Raw genomic sequence first — 19,870 nt, forward strand, 5'->3', positions numbered from 1 at the left:
TGTTACAATAGAAGTACATGTATATAGAAAACCTGACTACAATTGAGAATATAAAAATTCACCTGAAAATTGAAAGTGAAATGAAATGATAATGCAATTTTTGTTACAATAAAAAAAAAGAAATGTTATGAAAATTATGAGGCATAATTCAATAAATCTATAAAATGGGGTATAAATGCGCTTTTTCATGAGTACATACACACTAAATACACCTACTCTTACCCAAGTCTGTAGCACATTCCAGCCCCCAGTTGCATGCAGGAAAACCATAATATGGTTGCTGTGCAATTCTTGTTGAATTAGATAATTTTCTCAATTTCTGTTTTATATATGCTGAACAAAAAACACTCAAAACTTGTTCAAAATGATCCCAGCACATTACTTTGACACTTTGTGCAAACTAGAAATCTGGCAGTGCAGCAAAAGTTTCAAACGTCAGCAATTACAGATTTGGAGGGATAACTGCTCAGGTGTGCACCGTTGTGACTACGTGACCATCCATGTGAAATGATTTGTTTTCATTTCTGTTTCAACTTTTCCTATTGAATATTATATTTACATATCCCCTCTTAAGCATGACTGGAGTCAAAATATTTACTTTTCATTAAAGAGTCACCTCACTACCAAGCCACCACCTTCATATAATATCAATCCAATCTGCTTTCGGTACCCAACCATGTTAAGAAAATAATTGTTTTCAGGTACGCAGTTTGTAAATCTACGCATGTGAAATAGGAAACTTGGTTTCTCACCAGGAAGAACCCAGTACATTGTATCATTACTGTGATGACAATGTAATGTATCAATATCATTGGCAAGTTGATCTGGTAAGATGAGTATTGCCAGGTTTTTATCAGCTCTCACCCCATTTTCTCTCCCTCTCTCTTCCATGAATATCTTGTTGAATCCCCTTGATTTATTGTAATGATGGTAATTATTATCAGTTTGAGTACAAAACCAGTCAAGCTTTTTGCTTGAGTCGAGCATGGATGTAGTGTTCATGATGCCCCAGATACCCAGACTAAATGTGATGAGTTCTACTCCATCCTTCACCAAGCCCTGAACACATTCTTCCCTCAGAAGGAGGTACGAGCCCACAACAGAGACAAACCATGGATCACCCCTGAAGTGAAATCGCTGATAAGTAAACGACAACATCTCTTTGTGAACGGCCCCATAAGTGCTTGGAAATCCTGTCGCAATAAAATCTGCAGGAGCATTCACCGAGCGAAGAAAGAATTCTATCATGATCGTGTTGCCAAATTGAAGAATGATGATCCTGCGTCATGGTACAAAAACATTAAGCTCATGACGTCACGTAGCCAGTTAAACGAGATAATCCATGTTCCGGATGTTGATCAGTCGAAAGCAGACGTTGTCGCTGAAACCATCAATTCCCATTTCATAAGCGTCTCAAGTGGTATCGCACCCCTTGACATGTCCAAACTCCTACCGTTGACGTCTGATACCCCACCACTTCCAAGACTTGAACAATGGGAAGTGATGCGAGAGTTGCAAAAAGTGAGTCCAGGGAAGTCTTGTGGACCTGATGGAATCCCGGCGAGAGTGATAAAGATGTTTTCACTTGAATTAAGCTCCCCGTTATGTCACATTCTGAACAGTTCCTATACTGAACGTGTTGTGCCACATCAGTGGAAGCAAGCAATAGTAGTTCCTGTCCCGAAAGAGAAACCAGCCAGAATCGATAAGCTTAGACCAATAGCACTTACAGATCATTTTGCAAAACTTGCTGAGTTGTTTATCACTAAGTGGTTGGTGTCTGCCATTGATCCCTCCCTTGACAGTAAACAATTTGGTAGTAGAGCTGGTATGTCATGTACGCACTGCTTAGTGGATATTGTCAACTTCTTATCCAAAAACGCCGACAAGCTAGGTACTACGTCCGTGGTAGTTACAACAGATTTCTCCAAAGCTTTTGATAGAGTAGACCACTCAATAATCATGTCAAAGTTGGTTGAATTACAAGTCCATCCTTCTCTCATATCTTGGATTGCCAATTTCCTCACTGACCGATCCCAGCGTGTTCGCTACCGTGGTTGTCTGTCCTCAAGTAGATCTCTCTGTGCGGGAGTACCACAAGGAACACGTTTGGGCCCAGTGTTATTCCTGATTCTCATTAACGACGCCTTGATGCCATCCAGTATTGAACATTGGAAATATGTAGACGACATGACGATAGCGGAAGCAACACAACGAGGATCGGTCAGTGAAATGCAAGGTACCCTTCAGAAATTAGACAGATGGTGCACTACAAATAACATGCAACTGAATGCTTCTAAATGTCATGTAATGAGGGTTGATTTTGGTAAAACCCAGTTGCCTTCTACACAATGTAGTCTAAATGGCCAGACTTTGGCTGAAGTGGATGTGGTAAAAATCCTAGGTGTACTTGTGCAGTCTAACCTCAAGTGGGACAGCTACGTGAGTGCCATGCTGTCAAAGGTTAGTAAGAGATTGTTCATGTTAAGATCATTGAAATCTTATAAACTTCCAATGAAAGATTTGTTAAAAGTGTACACAGGTTACATCAGACCCCTGGTTGAATACGCTGTCCCGGTGTGGCATCCGGGTCTTACACAACAGCTGTCACTCCAAATTGAAAGGGTGCAAAAACGAGCCCTACGAATGATCTTAGGCGAATCCTATGGCACTTATCTCAATGCTCTCGAAATAACACAACTTCAGTCTCTTGAGGCTCGCAGGCATGATGTATGCTGCAAATTTGCCAAGTCACTGCTAAAGTCACAACAATTCAGGCACTGGTTACCAGCACCTCGACAGACCAGGTACTCTTCATCTTTAAGAAGGTCAACACAATATCCCACTGTGAGGTGTAGAACAGAAAGGTACAAGAGAAGCCCAATTCCATATCTTATTGGGTTATTGAATACTTCACAATAAATAGGGAAATAGTTGTATGAGATTTTTTTTTTTTTTTTTTTTTTTTTTTTTAGAAGCAATTGTGAAGTAACTGAAATTAAAGTTGGTGTACATTGCGGTATTGAAATGTGAATGTGAAAGGTATGATTATTGTGTTGGTCACAAAAAGCGTTGTCATGGCAAACATTCCTTTAAATTGATTTCAAACCTGTTTTGTATATCAATGACCTGAGGTGTAATTATGTTATTTGAGAGAATATTTCGGGCCGTGAAGTCAAAGGTCAAAGGTTAAACGTCAAGTGAATATATATGTATTGATGGGTAAAAATTGTTTTGGAAATATCAGGATTAAAGGTCAAACATAAAGTGAAAATGTTATATTTTTTCCCCTCATACCCGGAAATGGTTTAAGGTACAATGTACATTCATGTAACTTAATGAATATTTATGTTTATGTTATGTTATATATAATATATTTGAAATTTTAGGGTTAAAGATGAAGGCCAAGTGTACATTTTTTTTTTCTTTGTTTTCCTCATGCTTGTGCAATGCTGGAGGGTATATTTTGAAACTTAGTGTGTATTCGTATTACTTAATTTTTTTTTTCCGGGGGGGGGGGGCCTTGAGGTCAAAGGTCAAACGCCAAGTGAAAATAATTTTGTTTATATATATTTGGGAAATGGTTCAAGGAACTTTCATGGAATTAAATGAATATGTATGTATTGGTGGGCAGAAATTGTTTTGGAAATATTACGGTTAAAGGTCAAACATAAAGTGAAAATGATATAATTTTTTTTTTTCTTATACCCGGAAATGGTTTAAGGTATAATGTAATTTTATGAAATTTAATGAATATTCATGTACTGATTGGCAGTGATTATTTTGGAAACTTTAGGGTCAATGATCCATGTCAATTCAAATTTTCATTATTTCTTGTGTATGCAGTGTCTGAGAGTTTCTTGTTCGAATTGTTCTTGTTTTGTGTGATCCTGCGTGTCATTTTGATTTTGTAATTTTACATTTGTATATTTATGTAATACTGTGTATGTATATTCTCACTTTTGTAAAATCATTTGTAATTCAGCCTCAGGCTGCGATCAATGATTTGTTGAATAAAGATACCATTAATATATTATTCTTGGCAACTATTCTGTATGAAAATTGATATATGTAATGGTCATGATTATGATACATCATTACAGATGTATATGTAATGAAAAATTGTTCAAATTGTACAAAGTGACAGTACTATGTAATATATTGTACCATATGTGTATAGATAATGTTTGTTAAAGGTGCTGAATGTGATGGCATTGTAGAGCAATGCAATACAGAGCATAAATCAAATCAAATCAAATCAAACCAAATCTGATGAATACCAAATAAATATTGAAGTGTCGTAGGTGCTGTGTCATTACGTTGTACTATTTTTCACATGTTACAGCCAGCAGAATACAGACCTAACTGTAAACACAAATGTTGCTTTCCATGTAAACAGACTTGCCGTCTGTGTGGTCTGCATAAAGTCTACTGACCCTATCAGTTCGATGAAGTACGCTCTTTATTAGGTAACAGCTCAATCTCTCTCAACAGTCCCAATGTATACGAACTACATTTCTAAATCTCTGTTAGAGCGTGTTATTCAGTGTATACAATGCAATTTTGGGGGTAAACTGCACCATTTTGATACCCTCATCCCCTCCCCGCCTTCCTGCCTTCCTCCCCAAGAACTGGTCTTCAGACAAAGATGATGATTATGTATACCACCTGTAGGTCGGTCAGTGTGTGACTTGGTTTTGGTGACGCCCTTCTCCAACCTTTGCCTCCCGTTATCTCCCCTCCTCCTTCACTCATTAACCAGCAAAGGTCTGAATCCAGAGTACGCTCTGAAGCTAACCACGCCAAGGTAGCTACTGGACTGTACCATTGTAGTTGTTAGGGGAGGTAGAGCTGAACATATTTAGAGGGGTAAATTCTAAAAGTGGATACTAAATACAGCACTTGTCTATAATCTGAGTAAGCATCAATGAACTTTATGCAAAACCTTTCTTTTCAAAGTAGGCCCTATAACTTTATTCATGAGGATTGTAAACTCATTTTGGTTACTCATCTGCATACACTGAACTGTAGGAAACCTCTACATGACAATATGTTTCTGAAACAAAAAATGATATTAGTTTTAAAATACATTTAAGGCAAACATGGAGTAATTTAATCCATATACTGTCTATTGAAATGTATCAAAAGGTGAATTACAAAGCAGAACTTCATAATTCAGTGACATAAATAATGTAAGTTTAGAAATGTAAGAGAAATCTCTAGCTTGTAAAGCTGAATGATACAAGGTGATACTCCATGAATTATAAAGAGATGCTTCTAAAGTTTAGTCTAATATTACATTTGAGATAAGTACCTAAAAAATGGCTGGAAATGCAAAAAGTATAGCAAATATGGCAAGTACTTGCTGTAAGGACAAGTGCAAATCGATCTGCAAACTAAACCAAAATTTTTTGCAATGTTTGACAAAGCTTGTTGGAGCTGATATTATTTATGTTGATTTTAGACCGATAAGTTAGTAGATTCCATCTCTATTGTATAACATCACACTTTGATTTGATGGTGAAACCCCTTTTCCAAAATGGTTTAACCCAGCCCTCTCAAGCACATTTTTAGCCCTTCCTGCCTGTGCAATCAGACAGTAATCTCTACAAAACTGTGTCATACCTGAGAGTTGTAGCTCATATCTAAGCACCTCTTCCAACAAGACGAAAGGGAGGTTTGCTATCAATGTGTCTCCCTCAGTGTTTCTTCTTCTACAGCGACAATCAAGGATGGGAAATCTAGTGTAAACATCGTCGATATACTCAAGGGTGCAGCCTTAGGTGCCATAAAACTGAAGAGTCGTCGAGTGGTGAGTGTACTTAATTATTTTGCCAATGAAATTGCCAAAAAAAGTATGTCTGCTTGATGTCACCCATTTAACAAGAATCAGTAATGCTCTTGTGTTAGTGTTTTATTATCTGACTGCTGTGTCACTAAGATATATGAATCTGAGAACAATGTATCATTATTTTTATTAATCATGTTAATATGTTTATTAACTTGATTTGTGGCTCAAGTAATTTCTGCATTTACATTATTTCTTAAAAGAAGATTACTGTCACATAGACAAAAGTGATACCGGTAGCACTCAGGTCTTTAGTTTGGTTTTGTTTGTGTTGATTAGATGAGCACCTTTAAGAACTACCAACTACATTATACTCAGCATTTTTATCACAGATATTTGTTGGGTAGGAGGCTGTAAAGTTTGTGACGTAAGAAGCAAAAGGCATCCTTGTATAAACACTTTCATATCTTGTGAAGATGTTTAACTTTTCTTGAATTTGGCTTGTGGTATGTACATATATTTTGTACACAATCTCCAAAGTATGACTTATCTAGCCACATGAATATGAGAAATGTGAAAGGGAGTTTACATTTTCATAGGGGTGCTGTTCGTTATTCCGAAGGTTCGCTATTCCGAAGGTTCGTTATTCCGAAGGGTCGTTAATCCGAAACACACAAATTCCCTGTACCTAGAGGTTCGTTAATCCGAAAATGAAAAAGGGTTCGTTTATCCGAACATTTGTGGCATTATTCCAAAGGTTCGTTATTCTGAAGATTCATTAGTCCGAAAATGAAATTAGGAAAAATGAACCTTTGGAATTACGAATCTTCGGATTAAAGAGCCTTCGGAATAACGAAGCTTCGGAATAACGAGCTGTAACCTTTTATACACATGGTGTCAGTGAATAGAATGCTAACACATTATTAGTACTGTACATATTAATGAAGCGTGAGGAATAAGATATGACCCATTTGAAAATATCAATTTTTTAAATTTTTTGCTCAAAGCCGCGTGTCATTGCTGGATAAGAAAAATACCAAAATTTCTGATGTCACAGGAGGGCACTGATATGCAGAAAATATAAAGAGAATTGACAAATTGTATTTCTTTTAATGAAAAGTACACATTCCTTCTACTTGTTACTGACATAGTATGTTGATGGTGATATCAGTCCCCCTGCCTTCTGAAAAATGGTAAGTCAACTGCTCTTTCATCATGCAAGAAATATCAAATCATGTCTTTATATTGTCTATGTATTTTCCATGTATTACTGGCTTACTGTGACATCTCAAATTGTGGTAATCTTCTTATTCAGCAGTGACAGAATATAGATTTAATGAAACTTTTAAATCTACTGTTCTAAGGCTTTCCCCCAAGCTTCATTAGTGTACATTTCTAATATTTTTGCATTCACCTGCTTCACAAATTATTCATGCAAATTCCCCTTCAAACCATTTTCTTTTCTTTTATTACCAGTATTATCTTTTATGTATCACTGTCTTTGGCTAATTTGGGATTTTACATATTGACTAATATTGGTCAATATTGGATGAAAATGACTGCCGAACAGACTGTTTATCAATATATTGACACAATATTTTCATAATGGCATGATATATTGTGAAGTAGATGAAGCTATCATGTAATATTAAATGTGTAGGAAAGAGAGAAGAAGAAACATATGGATATATATCTGTCTTAAGGTTACTCTGCCAAGTCACCCATTCTTGGTTTTGTCTACACCCCCCCCCCCCCCCAACATCAGCCAACCATTTTACAGGAAGTGTAATGGAAATGACCGACAGAGGGAAATAGTAGGTCCTAAATCCTCAAGGACTCTAAATAGGAAACATAAATCAGATTAACAAATTCCTGGATATGAAAACATATTGACTTGGGGAACAGTGGGGAGCAAGGTTTGTCTGTCTGTAATCTCTCACAGGTGTTAAATTGGAAATGATTTGAAATATGCTCTGCATTTATGTTTGTTTTATCTTTGTTCAATTTTAGATAATCTATCTATTTATCTATCTATTTTATGAATCTTAAAGAAGAGAATGATTGAAGAGGATGCTGTTGGGATTGTGTGCACATGCAATAGTATTCTTTGACTGACGTTCATTTTGGTAGCTACAAGTCTAATTACATCATTTCAGATTCTAGAAGACATTTGATCCAAATATCAAGATTAGTCATTTATGAAATACCAGTTCAATTCTTCTATCTTCTATGTACTTATAATTTGAAATTTTTCCAAATTTAAAGATTCATTCAAACCATTTTAAAAATTTAGATTCAATTTTGATCACCAAGTTTGCTGTAGGCCCTATGTCTGGCATTACTCCTAATAAGTTTATTTGCAATGCTTGTTTGTGCTGACAAAGTGATTCTCACAACATCATTAATTTGAATTACTGTGAAATGTTCTTACGTGTGATATACACTCTTTAAATGCCTTTATGTTTTAGAAAATAATTATACTCATATCAGCTCATTGTTCAAGATAATTGATTTAATTTTTTTTTTAAAGTTGTATTGTGTCAAAAACAGCAAAATTGCCAAGAGATCAGCTTCAGATTTGCAGCTTCCTCTCTAAAAACTTTAGGAAGAGTTATTTTATGGCCAATCAGTGGATTGATGACTGCCCTGGTGACCTGAGAATCACGGGTCTAGAGTCTCAGGCTGTTTTATGCACACATCCTGGTCTCAATAGCTGAGGTAGCATCAATCATAGGGAAGGAAACGAGAGTGGTTTGCCTGAGAAAGTCGTCACAAAGGTGAATCGACATAAACAAAGCTACCTTCCCACACTCTCTAACAGAGATACCATATCAACTCACTCTCCTGAATCTCAATCACTTATTTTTACTCATCATTTTGAAACAGTGCTTTTAAATTTGAGTTCCTGATAAGAGTAATAATGATGATGATATTGGGTTTATTTCTACCTTTGTTTTTACATATAGCTAACCTATGATGTATTTAATCAAATCTGTGCTTTCAAGGGCATAATAGTAATTATAATTGTAATAATAATCATAGTAGAAATAATGATAGTGATACTTAATAATAATGATAATAACAATAATAAGAAGAAGAGTAATGATAATGATGTTAATAATAATAATGATGATAATACATGTAATAATAATAATAATAATGATAATGATAATAATAATAATAATATTATTGATAATGATAAAAATTCTGCCATCCCATGACAAAAGGAATTAACCGTAAATTTTATCAAAGTAGATTTTTTTTTTCTTGATTTAGGGTATTTTGTAATGCTTTACATGATTGTAAAGAAATTGAGGTCACATGACCCCCAATTTCTGAAATATAGACATATCAAAAAGAATCAACTCTACAGATTTCCTCATAAAACAATGACGTTTTTCTTCAATTACTAAGAAACTCATTCCACAGAGTTGCTTCCTTTGGTCATGGGATGGCAGAATTATAGTTGAGTTCTATAGCGCATGTAAAAAAATCAATGTTCCTGTATGCTTCATTGCATCTCACATTTTTTCAGTTCATATATTTCTTTAAATATTGATGTAATGTACAGGACTTCTTTTTTCAGAAAATCTTGAAAATATTAATGGGCTGTTCAGTACAAAATATCAATAAATCTTAATTTCTTGGAGAAATATTTAATGAAGTAGTGGTCTTTGTTACAATTGACAAGCCTCTTATGAAATGTAAACACACTCTGTATTTTAGTAATGTAAAGGAAGTAAACAAATCCATAAACTCCCCCATACTATCATTTTCATTTCTTACAGAGAAAAAAGTGAGATAGAGAGATAGGAAGACAGAGATAGAAAGAAAGAGAGAGAGAGAGAGGGAGAGAATAAGAACCAGTTGTGTTAGTAGTGATATCATATGGAGGTAAAAGGAGAGAAACGTTTGGTACCTTAAAGCTCAAATGCCTTCTGTTGAGGAGAGATAAGTTGTGGTGATGGATCAAGTATCTGACGATACTGATTAAGGGAAGTTCATCCATTAGCATGCTGTCCAAAGTTCACTCTGTACAGAGGTGACTTCCAGCGAATCAACCATTGTTGGTTTGTTAATTATCTCCCAAAGGGAAGGCACTGTCTTACAGGATCTACAGGTACATCATTTCTCAGTCCAATTATAAGCACCTGTAATGTGTCATTTACCAAAAGGTGAGGGTCTATTTCCAGCATTAGAATGGGCGGATAATTTATTGATTTTTCATTCACATTTTAGAAACAATTTACCAGTAAATTGTCACTTTAATAGTGACAAATTAGAAGTAAAAAAGTGAAAATTATTGACAATGTAGCTGTAATTGCTGACTGAATAATTCTGTACTGCAATATAAAGTCGTAAAATGAAGAATGTGCAAATTGTAAGGTACTCAACTCACTCAGGACCTAAGTTAGATCTGTAGTCAGCACTCTGTTAAAATCATTTTTTTCCTTTCTCTTGAATCTCTTTTCCAGAGATTAAAGACGCAAGAAATTGTGATTACGAGAACTGAGCATTGCAGAAACCATCTTTCAACCTAGTGGTGTTAACAACTCTTTGATAAGTAAGTGAATAGTTTGGAAATTTGTACTCTCTTTCTTTTCTCACAAAGTTTTACTGTCATATCCTTTTGTATTTTCTGTGTATCCTGTTTTAATTTCATTCGGTTTTCTTCTTTCTTGACAAATTGTCTTCTGAAATGACTTCTCCATCTACTTATTTATCTCCACTACTTCTGTTGAATGTTGCTTTTTGCTTACACTTTTAATGAATATATATTGTCTTCCTTATTCAGTCTTTATGGTGTTTCATTTCATATAAAAAATATCAATGGTATAAAGATGTTTACTGGCAGTAACTTCTTGATAACAAGTTTTCATATGAAGTAAAATGAGAATCATTAGGCATATCACAGTGCAACTGACTGTCTGTGTATTAATGGACATGGAGGAGATTTGGAATGCTGAGCTGCACTAACTTTTGTCTGATTATTTTGCCACCTGAGTTTGCCATGACTTGACACACTGCTTGTCTGGTCTTCATATAGGCAGCTGGGGTTGTGAAAGTGACAAGATCTCAGCATGCCACCGCAGAAGGCAGACAAGAATGGAAAGAGCTCTGGTGTCGGAGGCTTCATCTCGGCTCTCCCAGCCGACCTAATCGACAATGCTGCCCTAGCCGACATTGAGACGGAGGAGGGGGTGGAGCTGATTCCAGAGATAACCTACAGGGACCTGAAGAGCAAAAAGGGCATCAAAAAATATGTTGACCCCCTGAAAGTCTTCATCCCAATCAGGAAAAAGCCAAAGTAAGTCAATATGTCCCATAATTCTTTCATATTTTATTCCTTGTCTTGTAAATGTGTGCAGCTGATTTCATGACTCTGAATACTGAATATTTTTTTTTTCTTTTTGTTACTTTGTGCTACAGTGTTTTTGTAAGTACACAATTTAATGTTTAGTTTAGTGCATGCAGTTGTTAATAATTGCATAGAAAATCTGAACTTTTATCCCTTTGAAATTTTCTGATATATTTGATGTGTGAAAATGCACTTGCATTCACTTAGATATAATTCCAGTAAGAGTGTGAATCATTGAACAAAGGAATTATCACAAGTGAGCTGTGACCTTTGTCACTATCAAAGGAAATATGTCAAGTTTACAACATATCTATAAAAATCACCATCAAGATAGATATGGTAATGAAGTTTTTACAACAGCTTTGCTTTCATTGAGACAGCAAGCAAAATGAAAAAAAAAATGCTTATAAATGTATTCATATAATATTCAATAGGACGGTTTTGGCAGGCTGTAATGTTGTGTTCTACTCTCACTTCTGCTGTGTTACTGACATTTTGTAAACTTTTGAGGCAGTGATGCTGGACTTATGATTTCAATTATTGTTTATTATATACGTATCAATGCATTTATGATATGATTCATGCTATGGAAATGGAATAACATCTTTTCAAATCTGAGATAGACTATGTAGGGAATCACTTCAGCAAAAATGTATTATCCAGAGATTTCTGAAAATGTCAGTTTACTGTTGGTAAGAGTGGTCGTAGAAAATGGTGATTTATTTCACCACAGTTAGTGAAAAGTTGGTGTTTGTCATCACAAAACAACTCAGAGTCTCAGACAATTGGCAATGACACAAAGCTCATTGTGTAAAGAGTGGAAACAAAAATCTACTTCTGTGAGAGACTAAATGCGGTAAATTATCTGAGTTCTCTTCTATCGTAAGCTCTCATCAAAACTCTCTTAAGGACCAAAATATGGTGGAGTTGTCTTAATTTAGATGGCAAACACACAATATGAGATAACTACAAGGCAAGACAGGCAAAGTTGGAACAAACAAAACAAAATTCAGGTTCACCAAGTCACCTCCTGGTTGAAATGTGTCAGATATTTCCTCTTTAACTCTTCATTGCCATCGGCAGCTTGTTTGTGTGTAAAGCTAATATCATTTTGAGATGATGGTCCTGAAGGGGTTTACTCCTTTGAGAGAGAGAGACTCACCCAGTCCAGAAGTTACAAGGCTTTCTTAATAGTTTCTAATCAGTACCCACTCTATCAGGAAAATGCAAATAAGAGTTTAGTTTATAAGTAGCTGGCTTGGTAAACAGCCCCTGATAGTACAACTAGTTAAGCCTGAAGTGGAGTATTTGGCCAAAGGTCGGCTTCAGCAGCCACAACTAGCCTTCTTAAACACAAAGTTTCCCATTGTTGGTTTTTCTGAAGTGTTTTATGATGTAATTTTGTTTTAACACAGTCTGGTGGTAAATTGCTGAATAGACCCCAGGCCAAACTAGATTAGTGTGAAAATTTAGTTTCCGTGAACTGACAAGTGTACAGGCAGTGAAGTCCAAGAGTGAAACAACAGATGTGTGTTTTGTTTTGGTTTTTCTTTGAACTGGCACAGCATTGCATGACTGTCCAATTTTACTACACTGTAAATGCAGACAAATAAATCTAAACCACCTAATGTTACGTGGAAGAAATTAACAGCCAATGTGTATTGTAAAGTTGTGAATGTATTCCCCCTTCATTGTCTGTTTATGAATAAATCCACATCACACTGCTCTGTTTTCTTAAATAGTAAAATTATTGATGTCCTAGGTAATACCAAAGATAAAGTGTGAGTCAAGCACAATTCTACTCTCCTGTTGATTTGTCATTTGCATTCTCATTTGGATTATTCTTTACTTAGTTTGGCTTGTGATATCTATATAGTAAGAAATTTCTGAGAGTGTCATTTCAGAATGGAAGCAATGTCTCACTTCCATCAATGTACACTAATCTTGATATCAAACACTCTCCCCCCCCCTAATCCTTCCACTGCCCCCCCCCCCCATCTTCCACTTCATTTGGGAAAGAAATGCATGAAAAATAAGTCTAAAGTATATAAAATATTGGAAAACATACAACTATACAGCCTCCTCTTAGAAGACAAGAAGTGTTCAAATGTTGCATTTTGAAGGATAGGAGATGTTACAGCAGTTGTGGGGTGAGGTTTGGTCATGATGTCAAGTTAGTCATTATCTTTCACATTCTGGGAGTCGCTGGAAAATACTGATAATACAGAGGCATGGTACTGTGCAAATATTGAAAAATTAAGTCATAATGTGTTTGCTTTAAATATCACCTTATGACAGTACCAGTCAAGGTATGTTAGGCATGGCTGTTATCTAGTGACACAGAGGGTGTTGGAAACAAATGACTCATCAGAAAAAAGAAAATATTGTCTGATTTATCTGACAAGTATGATGTTAACACATAGCAGAGCACAAATGCATACACCGCAGGTAAAACAAAACAAAAAGACTAAAAACCAGCCTGATTAAAAACAATTAGTTTGTAGTTGTATTTTCTCTTCATGCAGCTTTTTCATTTTCATGCAGACCTTAACTTCTTTGACTTATGTGAAAGCAAAAAAAGGAAAGAAAGAAAATGAGTGAATATCCAAAATTGAATAAGTTGTGTGTGATGGCAATGGCACTCAGTCTTGATATATTTTGTTTTTTAAAACAAGTTTGAACCAGGCATTGTTCAAGATCATATTGGGAAGTGGAATGGTAGAATTATCTTGCCCATAAGAATGTAGTAAATATTTACCAGCAGTCAGAAATGACACATTGATCCAAATGTATATGTGTTTTACTGAAGATATCCCTTCATTTCGACTGCATGTAGTGTACATGTCTCATGCACACATGTATTCGCACACCTATTAAGTGTTTACATGCTTTCTGTAAATCACTTGAAGGTGCCAACTTGTTGACATTTTTTTTTATTGGCGCTCAGCTTGTGAAACAGCTCAGTTTAGTCCAAAATATTTGCTAATAGTGAACACTGGTTTCAGGTGGTAGTTACTATTGTTATTATTATTATTATTATTATTATTATTATTATTATTATTATTATTATAGTTCAATAGTTCAATAGTTTATTTATTTCCATCATCACAAAGAAAAGAAAAGAAAAGGTTGACATAATCCAAAGTGATACAATTTTTTTTTTCATTTCTCTTACACTCGTCCGATAAAGGATTTTTTTTTTCAATACAATATAAATTATACACGAATGATGTCGTAAAAAAGAAACAATGCACTTTGTCATGACAACAAAAATAGTAAATAATCACAATGATGGAAAACAGTGTTCCACTAAAAAAGCCACGCTTGTAAAACGTGGAACACTGGAACAAAACAACAACAGCACCAATTTGTTATACCAATAAGACATATTCATTTTAAATTCTTCTGTATACTATTGTACATTTTACTCATTGATATAATGATGTTGATACTATGAACAATACTTACTAGGATTTTAGGATGCAAACGTATAAACTATATAACATATCACATTTGTGGCACAGACACTGTGGGGCCAGGTGTGCCAGGAAAATTGAGCGGAAAGGAAGATATGCAATCGGCCACAAAAAAACATAACGACGACAACAACAACAACAATAACACAATACACAGAAACAACAGAATTTGAGGAAATGCATATTATTATTATTATTTATTCGGCATTTGCAAAACAATACAAGTGATAACAGAGATACAAAATAAACAAACAAAACACAAGAAAACAAAGTGTCAGGCTTTCCCTGTTGAGCTTCCTTAAGGAGCCGGGTTGGAAAAAAGCAATCGTACTAATTGGGAATGGATGCTCTATGGAAATGCACCAAGAGATATTGATTTAAGATTTTGCTTCTGTCGATCTTTTCACTTTTCAGAGAAGAGACCTACTCCCCCCTCGATCATTATGGACTGTTCTCATTTCTCACCGTCAACTGGATGACATCCATGTTTGTTCAGTCCATCAAGAATGCTCTGAAATTTGAAGACATTCCGGATAACTCTGAGCTGGACACTGGATACCTCAACGGGCTGAGGTGAGAACACGACACGCAGTCTTTGAGCATGATACATGTTACATCTTTCATCGGCAGCAACAACGGAAGTTTCAATCGTATAAAATTCCATGACAATTAAATCACATGTGATGTTTGACTTCATTTAGAATTAAAGAAAGTATGTTTTAATCTATCTAGATAAGCAGTGTGTGTTAATGTTGTGATTAGTTGGCAGATTTACTTCTTTATATGTGTGTTGCCATGTATGCATTTAATTGTAATTTGTATATCACTCTCTCTTTAATATATACACAAAGTTCTCTCCTCTATCTTAACCCATTGAGGACGAGCTGATTTTGCTACAACATGCATTTCCCATAGACACTTGCCCAAATATACTTGGGACTCATCCTCAACGGGTTAAGATCTTTGTATACAAGTGTATATATGTACATAAATAGATAAATATACATACATTGTATACACACACACGTGTTTATACACTTGCACATATATTACATTTATGGATGTACATTATATGAAAATGCTTCTGAGCGAAACAATTTTTACTCAAGTACTACGGAATTGACTGAGAAGACTTCAGTTGCACTGTGATACATGGACATTTTGTATCAGATATATGAAGGGGTCGGTACAATATAGTGCTAACCCACACAATAGTCATTTTGAGATAATCGCTGTTGAATGTATTGAAAGTCCATACATTGTACATTAATAAAACATGAATCCATGCATTTTTTACCATCTTATTGATTGAATTGAAAAATGATATTTTCATGGAGGTTTAAAATAGAGTGAAGGATAAGGATTATGAAAATGCATGTAACTCAATTTTGACAAAAGTGTGGGTTAGCACTATATTGCACCAACCCCTTCATATATATGTACAGTTTTATAAGTTGGTAATAAATTGCCTCATGTGATATGTTTCTCTTAGTGTTGTAAAACTGTAAAGACGAAACTAAAGGCTAATAATAAATTGTTTTTAAGTTTACTACTTCATTTTGTTCAAGTTATAGGCTTACTGTCATTATTTTGACTGTTTAGTTAGTCTCTCTCTCTTTTTCTCTAATGCACAGATTTGAAAAGATGTGGAATGAGGAGGTTGCACGAAAGGGACAGGAGAAGGCCAGCATGGGGCGAGTAGCGATGAAGTTTGTTAGGACTCGACTGATCGTCATTGTCACAGCCCTTCTCTTTTATGCTGCCTGCCTTATCACAATATCTGTGAGTAAAGTGCACTTTTCATTGTATACCTAAGGCGAACGCAAGAATTCTTGTCATATCAGACAGCAACACATTTACTTGAAATTTAAAAAGTTCATGTATTCATGCAAATTGTAGGAAAAAAACAAACTTAAGGCTTGCTCTGAAGCAGAGCATTTATTATATGCTTGTATAATTATCCTATGGTGAATCCAAAGAAACTAGAAAAAAATCCTTGGACTTAACATGAGTTTGACCTAAACGATGAGATCAACGCACAATTATATTTATTTGCATACAATTTTCTCTCACTTAACCAATTTTTTGCCTTGTGCAAGGATGACTTCGGTGAGGTTGACTGCAGTTTGCCAGACATAAAGTACTCTAATAAAGATAGAAAAAAAATCTCTAAATATTTTGATTTGTGACACTTTTATGAATAATTACTTTTTTCCATGCTCTACATGACATTGTTTTAAGGGGATATGTAGTTTTCTTGAGTTTGTAGGGCAATGGGATATTGTCTCTATGCCCACCTGTAGATACAAACACAAAAAATTTTTCTTTTGTCATTATTAATACTTGCATGATTATTGTCGTCATTTCATAAGATCATGATGCTGAAGACATTAAAAAAAGGAATTCAGGTATAAATGAATAGATGCATATAATTGATTTGTCGATTTTGATAAGTGAGTTTGTGTATGTATGTGTGTGTGTGTGTGTGTGTGTCTGTCTGTCTCCTTTCAGTCAAATATGAATGCATATAAGCATATCATATTACAGAGATGGAAGTTTTAGGATTATGTTCACATTCTCCTCTGCACCTACACTTACAACCACAGGCAGTCCTAGTTCAGGCTTTGCTCAATTTCACCGACGACCACAATGCTCCAGATTCAGATGGTTACATCATCGTCTGTTGCATTCTGGGAGTCAACTTCATCCGTGTCATCAGTGATGTCACATTTTGGATGACTAGCATGCGTACAGCGACTCGACTCCGTAGTGGTATTCTTTCTTTCGTCTTCAAGAAGATTGCATGCCTCCGCAACCTCCAAGACCGGAGTGTTGGAGAGGTTGGTATCTTAAAAATGATCTCACACTCATTTGTGTGCGTGTGTGTGTGTGTTGGTGTGTGTGTGTGCTTACAGACGAGAGCTGGTAGATAGTCTTTCGCATCAATTTGGACTGATTTTACTTCAAATGCTGATATTCTGTACTTCCAATGTTGATATTTTGTATTCCAAATCAAAGGTACAAGAAAGCACAATGAGGATTTCTCAGGGTATTTTTGTGCAACCATATAGGTTGTGCCAGTCCACCTGTGTGAGTGATTTAGTATTGTGTATGGATACAGCGCCAAACTCTGATTTGAGTGATTTTATACTAAATATCATTTAGTATTATTTTTTTATCTCTAAAATCTTTGATAGTGTCCATGAAAACAAAGTGGGGAATTATTAGCAAGTGGATGTTTCTCTGTGTTAGAAATTTGTATGTCTCCGCCACGAAGTGTCGCCGGAGGCATTATGTTTTCGGGTTATCCGTCCGTCCTTCCGTCCGTCACTAATCAATTTTGTGGACAGTGTAACTAAAAAACCATTTGAGGTATCCTAATGAAACTTGGCATGTATATGTATGAGTGGGCGAAGTTGTGCCTATCAACTTTTGGGTGCACATGCTGAAGGTCAAAGGTCAAGGTCAAATATTCAAAATTTCACTATTTCCCCCATATCTTTGCAATGCCTGAAAGTATTTTCTTGAAACTTAGTGTATACACGTACTACCAAATGAAAATTCTCCAGAGAGAGTTAATTGGGTCATGATGTCAAAGGTCAAAGGTCAAAAGGTCAAGTGAAAATGTCAAAATTTCACTTTTTTCTCCATATCTCGCAAATGGTTCATTAAGGTATCTTCATGGAACTTAGTACATATACATGTATTTGGCAGTGATTATCAAGGGAATTTAGGGGTCATGGGTCAAAGGTCAGGGGTCAAAGTTCAAGGTTAACTCCTCAAAATTTCACTATTTCCCTCATGTTTATGCAATGCCTGCAGGATTTTTCTTGAAACTTAATATATACATGTATTACCCAATAGAGATTCTCTGGGAAGTTTCTTGCCATTATGGTCAAAGGTCAAAAGGTCAAAGGTCAAGTGAAAGTGCTAAAATTCACTTCTTGCTCCATGTCTTGGAAATGACTCAAGGTATCATGTAACTTACAACTTTGTAGTACATATTTATGCATGTTCTACCTGACAGTGATTCTCTTGGGAATTATAGGGTCAAAGGTCAAGGGTCAAAGGCCAGTATAAATGCTAAAATTTCACTATTCAAAACTGAAGTTACACTTTTTCCCCATACCTTTAAAAATTATTCAATGCATGAAATTATAAAAGGGTCAAAAGTCAAGTAAAAATCCTCACATCCCCAAATACCTGCACTCTTAGATAGCCATTCATCTGATTGAACCTAGGTCAAGGAAAGTGAACATTTAACACATTTGTGACAAACCTGTCATTTTGATATTTTGCCAATTATGTGAAACTGTCATCACACATTATGAAGACATTGTGCTATAGACCTATTAGGAGAACCATGCATTATGGCGGAGGCATACCAGCTAGTCGCCATAGCGACATTTCTAGTTTGATAATGTATTTATCCAGGCTTTCCATGATCTGGTTAGACCGATCATAAAACTAAACGTTTTTTGTTTTTTGTTTTTGGGTTATATTAATACTTAATGTTTAACGTGAACTATTTTGTAAATCAAAATGTTAGTAGACTTTCATTTCTGCTTATGTAGAAGTATGTGGTAAATTTAGTTGTGGTTCACTCATAAATGCTCATACTTTCCATAATATTTGTCCTCGTCACAATCTCCCATGTCATTATGTTTCATCATTTCAAACTAAAAACTCGACAGATTGTGAACATCTGTGCCAATGACAGCCAGCGTCTATTTGACGTCTGTGTCTATGGTAACTTCCTCTTGACTGCAATCATCCTTATTCTGGCCATCCTGGTGGCTGCTTCTTTCATCGTCGGCTGGGCAGCCATCGCTGGAGTTCTCCTCACCTTCATCTTCTTCTGGCCTCTCCAGGTAATAATCAGATAAAAAGACAACAAAACTTGAACCTCCATACCTAAGCTCTGCCGCATGGTGTGTAGACACAAGTCCATGCTAACTTGGTTATTGTTAGCAGATAACCAGTATCCTGGTAAATTGGAGGCAGAGAGTGACGCGGTGCGACGCTTCCGCAAATTTCTTTCAATTTCCGACGTCAAAGGACACCCAGCGACGGTTAGCGACGGTGTACAATCACTAGTTTAGACTGCGTGTTGGCGGGCGCCGCCGAGCGTCGCAAAGCGTCGGCTAATTCCCAAGTATACTTGTAAAAGACGAGCCCTCACAAATGGAACATTGCATGTACGAAAAGGCGCTTACCTGGTGGCCGTCGCGCTACGTCCGCAAAATA

At 35.8% G+C, this 19,870-nt stretch overlaps 1 protein-coding gene across 1 annotated transcript in view; it reads left to right on the top strand.

Annotated features, from left to right (window-relative positions):
* The first annotated feature begins 10,869 nt into the window (after positions 1-10,869).
* The window catches only part of LOC139726846 (ATP-binding cassette sub-family C member 5-like), a 31,013-nt gene continuing 22,012 nt past the window's right edge, over positions 10,870-19,870 (top strand). Inside the window, exons 1-5 of the mRNA XM_071637838.1 lie at positions 10,870-11,096; positions 15,038-15,196; positions 16,258-16,405; positions 17,230-17,463; positions 19,318-19,494. Coding sequence (XP_071493939.1) covers positions 10,870-11,096; positions 15,038-15,196; positions 16,258-16,405; positions 17,230-17,463; positions 19,318-19,494 — 945 coding nt within the window. The remainder of the gene's footprint in view (positions 11,097-15,037; positions 15,197-16,257; positions 16,406-17,229; positions 17,464-19,317; positions 19,495-19,870) is intronic.

Source organism: Diadema antillarum, unplaced genomic scaffold, assembly GCF_040938485.1.
Source record: "Diadema antillarum isolate AM-2024a unplaced genomic scaffold, OU_Dant_1.0 seq00000102_RagTag, whole genome shotgun sequence".
NCBI classification, from domain to species: domain Eukaryota; kingdom Metazoa; phylum Echinodermata; class Echinoidea; order Diadematoida; family Diadematidae; genus Diadema; species Diadema antillarum.